At 40.3% G+C, this 8,483-nt stretch overlaps 1 protein-coding gene across 1 annotated transcript; it reads right to left on the bottom strand.

Moving 5' to 3' along the window:
- Positions 1–2,676: 2,676 nt before the first annotated feature.
- Positions 2,677–6,663, bottom strand: stc1l (stanniocalcin 1, like). Its single transcript, XM_044174971.1, has 5 exons — positions 6,461–6,663; positions 5,209–5,351; positions 5,018–5,125; positions 4,829–4,932; positions 2,677–3,529 (listed from the first exon to the last, which is right to left on the bottom strand). The coding sequence occupies exons 1-5, from the start codon at positions 6,573–6,575 to the stop codon at positions 3,235–3,237; spliced, it is 765 nt and encodes a 254-aa protein (XP_044030906.1). The 5' UTR covers positions 6,576–6,663; the 3' UTR covers positions 2,677–3,234.
- Positions 6,664–8,483: the final 1,820 nt, after the last annotated feature.

Genomic DNA, 8,483 nt, shown 5'->3' with positions numbered 1-8,483 from the left:
TACCTTAAACACAGAGGTAATGCTGAATGATTTGACCTCGAGTGCTTCAATGCAGTCTGAGAACACTTTTAGAAAGTGACTGAGAAAGAGAAAACACATCTCAGATACTTCAGTGCCATCCTCTCCGAAACATTTCCATAAACTCTTGGAGCATTCCTCCTCACCTAGACTCTGAAAGCAGCTGGTCAGGGGTTTCCAACACTTCAGGATTCTGTCGATGGATGGCAGCAGAGACAACCACCTCGTGACAGCGTGCCGCAGCAGATTGCATTACTCCACAAACTCGCAGAATTCCTTCAACTGTGCCGTTCTGCTACCTGAGATGCTAAAATGGCTATAAATCTTAAGCACACCATTTTCAATGTCAACATCCAAGCTGCCTGCTGCATATCTTGTTGCATTGTGCAGAGTGTGGGATAAACAGTTTGCAGCAAGCACGTCCCTTTGAGCCAGTTTCAGCTTCTGATAAACACTGTTGTGTTCTCCATAGTTAACGCTGGCGTTGTCGGCTGCATATGCTGACATGTTTTTTCACCAGTTTAGCCAGCAGCTGATTTGTTATAGCTTCCAACGTTTCGTTGCTATCACTGTGAAAATCCAGCAGTGCATGATGCAAAGAACAAAGTGAAAATATCTCAGTACGGTTGTTTGATGCATCAGTTGCCACTGAATAATACAGTTCATTTTCTTTTATATAATCAGAATCAGAAATACTTGATTGATCCCCGTAGGGATCCCCGTAGGGAAACTCTTGCTCCAAGAGTTTATGGAAATGTTTCGGAGAGGATGGCACTGACGTATCTGAGATGTATTTTCTCTTTCTCAGTCACTAAAAGTGTTCTCAGACTGCATTGAAGCACTTGAGGTCAAATCATTCAGCATTACCTCTGTGTTTAAGGTAATAATCCACATGTGTCTGGACTCAACAGTCCAGACCCCTCCAAAGGGTCACCAGATATCGAGGTTTCTTTTTGCACTAGTTATGCACTTTATTTGCTTTTTTGTGAAACATTGGATAATTTTACCTCTTTGGACTAAAAACAATCATTTAAATGAAACCATGTGAGAAGTCTAGAGATTAAATGTCTCTTTGGTGGAACTGAAAACAACTCAGAGACAACATGAGGCCCAAACTAAACACTGGTTGTTGTAAGTGGAACAAGCGAAAAAGGTTGGGAACCACTGGTTTAATCTTTAACAGTGTGTTGTTTTTTATAAGCTTCTCATATGCTTTTATGTAAAATCTGCATCTGAAAAAGCAACTACAGCTATCAGATATATGTAGTGAAGTAAAAAGTACAATATTTCTCTCTGAGATGAAGTGAAATAGAAAGTAGCATAAAATGGAAATACTCAAGCAAAGTACAAGTAACTCAAAACTGTAGTTAAGTACAGTACTTGAGTAAATGTACTTAGTTACTTTCCACCACTGTGGGAGTAGTTTTGGGCAGCTAGAAAAAAGGAGAGACAGTTTGAGAAAACACAAACATTTTCATGTGTATTCATGCCACCTGGTGGTTCTTCTACAAACTGCATAAATAAAGTTTAGCATGAAAATTCGTTCTTGACCTTATGGTGGAGTAAAAAGTACAAAAGTTCCCTCTGAATTGTAGTGGAGTAGAAGTATAAAGTAGGATAAAATTGTACTTACGTACAGTACATGTATTTAGTTCACCCTTCACAGCTGACAGGATTTACTGTTATTTTAGAGAGTTTGGCAGTAAATTCTGCTGATCTTTGATAGTTTATTGAGCTGTTTTTGGGCTCCACTCTGGTGTTTTGGTTTCATCTCGGTCGCCTTTGTGCTGCTATCAGACTGATGTCACTAAGTTGTACTAATTAGAATTTGACGCCTGATGTGTTGATCCAAGACTTACTGATGTATAGCACAGTGTGTGTAACAAAGGAAAGATTTAAATAATATTAATATATACACTCATTATCATAATGTGAACCGTATTTATTTAATTTTGAATAAAGTTTATACAGGGGTCTTGTATTGTTATATATTGTTCAAAGGTGGGGCCCTGTCGGACTAAAGTATGTAAAGCAGTTTAAATTCCCTCCACCGGCTGCAAAATTAAAATGCTGCTTACATGTTAATGCATCAATATTAATAATACAATACAATAAGTCATTTTACTTTTAAATACTTTAACTACACTGTGCTGTAGTAGAGTAGTTCTGCACTGTGGTATTGCTACTTTTACTTAAGTAAAGAATCTGAGTACTTCTTCCGCCATTGCTCAAGGTCCACTGACTAGGTTTCCCCAAGCTTTCAATCACATCTCGTGGTCTTCATCAGTGGATGGAGCTGAGTTGTTATCACATCACCTCAGTAGATACTGAACTTTCTTTATGTGATAACAGTTATCAGTCCATCTGCTGCTGATGACCGTAAGATGAAGTTGAAAGCTCAAGAAAAAGCTAGTAAGTGGACCTTGAGTTAGGATTTTGTTTGTCAAAGTACACAAGCGAAGATAATTGCCACTTACATCATCTTTTAAAATCCAAAAACAGCCCATTAATCGATCGGTTTTATTTGTTTATTCATTTTTGTTCTTTGTCTTCTTTCAAGCATCATCTTAATAAATAATAATGATTACAGGTTTTGATCAGTGACAAATTAGTAATATTACAGCGCAGACATCATCAAGAAATTCACAGGAGCCAAAATCAATCATATAACATCATTTATTTCTAACACAAAGCAGCCGAGTCGGCTTCCAGACTTTTCCGTCACTCAACCGCAGTAACTTCTCATTTAACATGACATACAACTTTAACTAATAAAGTGATCTCAGACCAGCAAAATGGCCCCTGCCAGGAGTCACAAAGAGCTCCACGACCAGCATGAAAGCATCTTCTGACCTCCGCAGCCTCTTTTCCTCCCACACTACATTAAATATAACTGCATGACAGCCTCATAAATTAACTTTAAGAAAATAAATATCAATTATAATCACTGTAATAGGCCTCTTTTCAAATGTCTGTAACACAGGTTGCTCAATGAAGCTTGTCAGTAACATCAGGTAGTCGGACTGAGCAAATCACCCCAAATAATAATAATAATAATAATAACAATAATAACATGTAAGAGTAATTATTACCCCAAATCACCATCTAAAGCTCTTGGCTGCAAAAGGTAAAAGCTGCATGTATCAGTGTGCATATGTGGAAACAATATTCAGGATTGCATGTGAGTGTGTGTGATTGCGAGTGTATGTGTGTTGTCTAGTTCTCGGCATTAACCCCTCCCTCCATGTTGTCCACGGATCTCTTCCTGGCGAACAGGTGGGTGGGGTCTCGGCCCCTGAAGCCGGGCTGGATGTTGAACACGGGCATGTTTCTCCAGCTGGACGGGTTGTTGAAAGCGGCGGAGCTGGAGCCGGTGGCGCAGGGTTTGTTCTGGACGAGCTGGAGGAAGGTCTCCATGTCGGGGCCTAACCTGGCCATGAGGCCGGCCCTCACCGCCGCCACGGTCTGCTCGTCGCAGGCCTGCAGGCTCTGCAGCAGAGTGCTGTAGTATCTGGACACACAGGGAGAAGTTTCAGCAGAGTGTGGACACAAAGTCAGACAAAATGTGCAGGCAACACTCTACCACCTGTTGAGCATTTCTAAGCAGTATACAAACATTTAATAAATTGTTTATAAAAGACTATAATGTAGTTGTATGCAGCTATTGACCTTGTGTGTTTCAGCAACAAGAAAGAGCTCCGACTTGTTTTGTCTTCTAACTTCCTGTCGACACAGGAAGTGGGAATCTGTGGCGTTGTGTGGATTGCCGCTTGTGATCACCTCGCGCCGGCATTTGATCAAATATCTGATCAGTTTTGTAATCTAACGCACAGCTGACGGAGCTGACGGAGCTGGAAGACCATGAGAGACTTTCTTCTTCAGCAGTCTGACAAACATCCACTGATTATTACATCAGCTCTCCTGCACAGCTCTGGGATCAGCTGCTCATGTTTCTGTTATAATCGTCATGGTGACGGGTCCGAATGTGCTGGTATTTGTGTTTTATTGTGTGTTTATAACAATATGATATCATAACAGAGGTTGTCTGCGTGGACGTTCAAAATGTGTGTTAATACAATATTTCTTCAGAGTCACAGTGATTAGTTTCACGTTATTACATGGGCTTATTATTATTATTATAATATTATTATTATGGTGTAACAAGCTGATTAATTCAAAATGATATTATCGTTAAAATATATATTATATTACATAGTTGGGTGAGAGGTTTTGATTTGTGTTGATAAATCAGTTTCCAGACCAACAAAAGTAAAAATCAGCAGGTGATCGTTTGTGGCAAATAATATTAATAACTTAATAAACTGCATCATCGTACTGAGTTAAAGTTAAACATCAGAGATCTGCAGTCTTCCACCGCAGAAACCGCTGCTGCAACACACAGTTAGCTAGTTGGAAGCTAGTTAACGCTGTAGGTAACTTTAATCTGATATCTGCGGTGCATGTGGCGATGTCAGGTCACATCTTTGAGAAATGTATAGCAGGCTGTGTGAACCAATCAGGACAGAGACGTTCTGTATACACTAAAGTCAGTGACCGGAAGTTAAGAGACAAAACAGGAAATGGAACAAACAAATAAATTCTTAATGTACAGTATTTGTCATCAATTAAAACTTTTTTTCTATTTTTACAACTGTGTTTTAATATAATGTCATTCATCATCTGTTTATACAGCAGCCTCCACTTAGAGTTATAGTTGTTGACAAATATATTAATAAACACTTATATCTGCTTACAACTACATTATACTGTTACGTGTGTGTGTGTGTGTGTGTGTAAGATCAGTGCCGACCTGTTGGGGAAGTGAGTCGGCACCTGCACCACCTCTCCGATGGCATCAGGGTTAGTCCGAGCCACAGTGCAGATGTCAAGACTGGAGTAACACTCTTCTTGCACCTTTAAAAAAAAGACAAAGACTGTGTGACCGAGCAGCAGAGAGGAGGGTTGTCGCCATTGTGTCCGAGTTTCTCTGCTGACAAACCTCTGCGATCATCCTCTGGAAGATGTTGCAGCGGCGGATAGTTTGGAAAACCTTCGCCGTGATTCCCTGGGAGATGCACTGCAGACTTTTCTTGACAAAAGTTTTACCCTGTAGAACAACACACGCAGGTGAGACAGACAGACAGACAGGCAGGTAGATGGACAGCTGGATGGACAGAGAGACAGACCGACCTCTGTGTTAAAGGTAGCAGCTGTGTGGAGGAAGACTTCACAGATTTCATGCATCCCGTCGGTGTCACAGGTTGAGTTTTCCAGACAGGAGAAGAATCCGCAGCCGACAGCCACGGCTCCGTTCAAACATCTGGCCACATCAGCTGCAAACAGGTTTACACACACGGACACATAAATACACGAGTACTGCCTCCGATACGGGCAAATATGTGAACACACAAGTTCACAAATAATGTCAACTGTCAATGCAAACTATCAACACAAAATCACTCTCCTGAATGCAGAAACCTTTAAAAGACTGTACAAAAAGACTCTGCTATAAGGAAAAGTCCTGCAATGAAAATGTCACTTAACTAAAAGTCTAATCAGGAAAAAGTATTCAAAGTAAAAGTACTCGGTGCAGTGCAGCGTCCCTGTGGCTGCTGTGCTGTTATATATTCTATCATCAGGTTATTATTCCTCGTGCATTAATGTAAAGCAGGATGTTGCTGCTGCAGCTGGTGGAGCTGGAGCTCATGTTGAACTGGTTTGTATCGGACTGCAGCTGATGATGCTTTTCATTCTGGATCCATCTGCCGATTCTTTTCTCCGTCGATCGATCGATCGATCGATCGGTTTGGAAAACTCGTGAAAACAGTGAGAAACGCCGTCACGACGACCCAGAGCCCAAAGTGACGCCTTCACCGTGTCGTCGTGTCCGACCGACAGTCCAAAGCTCGACGTTATTAACAAACATCACAGTTATTACAGTCGTTCAGAGGAAAAGCAGCAGATCTGCACATCTGAGAAGCTGCAGCCAGGAAGTGATTTTACAGGAAAAATGACTTCAACTGTCAAAATAGTTGCCAATTAATTTTCTGTCATCGACTAACTGATTAATCGACTAATCGTTTCAGCTGTACTTGTATAAGCTGTTGGGGAGTTTAATTTATAACAAAACAGCATTTTTATATAAACTCTTCATGTTTTGTGTGCAAAAGTCTTAAATTGTAAAGTAACTACAGCTGTCAGAGAAATGTAGTGAAGTCAAAAGTCCAGTATTGATGTAGCAGAGTGGAAGTACAAAGTGGCATGAAAACAAAAGACTCAAGTAAAGTACAAGTCCCTCAGATTTAGGACAGTACTTAAGTAAATGTACTTCCACCACTGCTAAAGAAGAAACAATGACAAACAGTTTTCCTGCAAAAAAAACAACAACAATCCCCAAAAACAATAAATCAGAGGCTGCTGGTTCAGCAGAACCGTGACTCACTCGGGCTGTTGGAGGAGAATCGTGCCCGGCGGGGAGCAGCCTCCTCCGGCAGCAGCTCGAAGCACGCGGCGGAGCCGAGGACGAGGAGCAGGAGCAGAGGGGAGCCTGGCAGCATGTTGTCTCGCGGCGCTGAGGAGGATCACTGGGTTCTGGGTCAGGGCTTTCGTCTTCCTGCTGGTCCCGTTGCCTGTCCTGCCACACCGTGCACAGCCGCTATTTGTATCCGGTCCGCTCGAGACTGGCCAATCAGAGCGCGCCGGTCCCGCGGGGGGTTAATGGTTTATTCAGGGCTGTAATTAACCCGCACAGCTAATTGGATATTTCCACACGTAGGCCTGCCGCAACACAAGGCGGAATTTCCGAGCAGGAGTGAACTCACGGGATAATTTTAGACTTTGCTTCTTTTTAAGCACAATAGTACTGACATAACCAGCTGATAATAAATAATAAAAAAATAATAGATGATGAAAATTAGAACAGTAGCCTATGTTTGGTTTGGGCAGAATCAATACTACTAATCATTATCATTAACATTATTTATATTTTGGTTAAAAAGAAAGGACATTTGAATAAACAAATACCACAAAATACAAATGAATCACATACAATGTGTCCACAAAGCGCGTTTTAATGCGATTTAATGTAATCTACAACTGCAGTATGTTCTGTTATGAACGAATCAGATAGTAAGGAAGAACTGAACTAAAGCTGGTTTATTTGTGGCTGCTTGTTATCTGTAATAACTTTGTAAAATGGGGAAACAGGATGAGTCAGTTTCTAATTCCAGTCACGTCTGTTGTTTTTCCTGTGAAGTGGTTCAGTCCAGTAGAAAAAGCTGATGAGTGATTGTGAACACACTCTGCGTGGGACAGACAGAAGTACTCAGATCCTTTAAGTACGAGTACCAGTGGTTAAGATTGTGCTGCATTCAAAACCTCACTTAAGCAAAAGTACACAAGTATCAGCTGTAAAATGTAGTTAAAGTATCAGCAGTAAAAGTACTGGTTGTGCAGTAAAACGTCTCCTGTGACTGATATCTGATTCTGTCTGACATTATTAGATTGTTAATACTGATGCATCAACGTTAGAGCAGCATTTTACTGTTGTAGCTGTACACAAAGTATATTCTTTTTTTTTTTGCACTTTTCTCTAATCTGTTATTTTTTTTGGTGAAACGTTGGATAATTTTTACCTCTTTGGGCCTCCAACTCTTATTTAAATGAAACCATGTGAGAAGTTTAGAGACGAAATGTCTCTTTGGTGGAACATAACAACTCAGAGACATCTGACGCATGACAAGAGGCCCAAACTAAACACTGCTGTTTTTATTATAAAAGGACACAATCCAAAAAGGTTGGAAACTTCTGGTTTGATCTTTGACAGCGTGTTGTATTTTATAAGCTTCTCATCAAATGTTTTTAAAAAAAAATGTAAAATCTTAATCTGTACAGCAAGAGCTGTCAAATAACTGTAGTGGAGTGGAAGTACAAAGTAACATAAAGCGTTTTCATGTCAGAATAATTATTACTATCAGATGTTCCAGCAGGCTGGTTTTGTGAGATTTCTGAATGAAGTCTGGACTTAAAGGTTCCTCTGAGTCTGATCCCTCAATCCTCTTCATCCCTCCTGGATCCTGTCCTTCATTTTTTAGTTTTTCAAAGCTTATTAAGTGCTTAAAGCCAAACAAAAGTGCTCACAGTGAGCTGGGTCGAGGTGAATCCCAAACACGAGCTCATTTTCAGATACAAATTTCTCACCTTTAGAGGCATGTTGAGAAATGTTGATGTATTTATGATTTTATTATCTGTCATCAACCGTCGTTGATGATGTAGCCTACTCCTGGATATGCTTGGTTTGAAAAAAAATGTTTAATATGAAGTCAGTTTATAAATTATAAGTAAATGATTGAAATCAGATCGATTACAGAACTCACTTTGCTGAAAAATGGTCATAAAATGTAATGTACTCTGGTGTTAAGAGTGCCTTTAATGTGCTTTATATGTTAGCATGTGTTTAAGATGGT

The sequence above is a fragment of the Siniperca chuatsi genome, linkage group LG18 (assembly GCF_020085105.1).
Source record: "Siniperca chuatsi isolate FFG_IHB_CAS linkage group LG18, ASM2008510v1, whole genome shotgun sequence".
In the NCBI taxonomy this organism is placed as follows: Eukaryota; Metazoa; Chordata; class Actinopteri; order Centrarchiformes; family Sinipercidae; genus Siniperca; species Siniperca chuatsi.
This window is presented reverse-complemented; position numbering and strand designations above follow the sequence as displayed.

Coding starts and splice junctions, on each gene's coding strand:
- stc1l (XM_044174971.1), bottom strand. CDS start 6,575: ATGCTGCCAGGCTCCCCTCTGCTCCTGCTCCTCGTCCTCGGCTCCGCC. Junction 5,352..6,460: donor ATTCTCCTCCAACAGCCCGA/GTGAGTCACGGT, acceptor ACCTGTTTGCAG/CTGATGTGGCCAGATGTTTG. Junction 4,933..5,017: donor TCCAGAGGATGATCGCAGAG/GTTTGTCAGCAG, acceptor TTTTTTTTAAAG/GTGCAAGAAGAGTGTTACTC.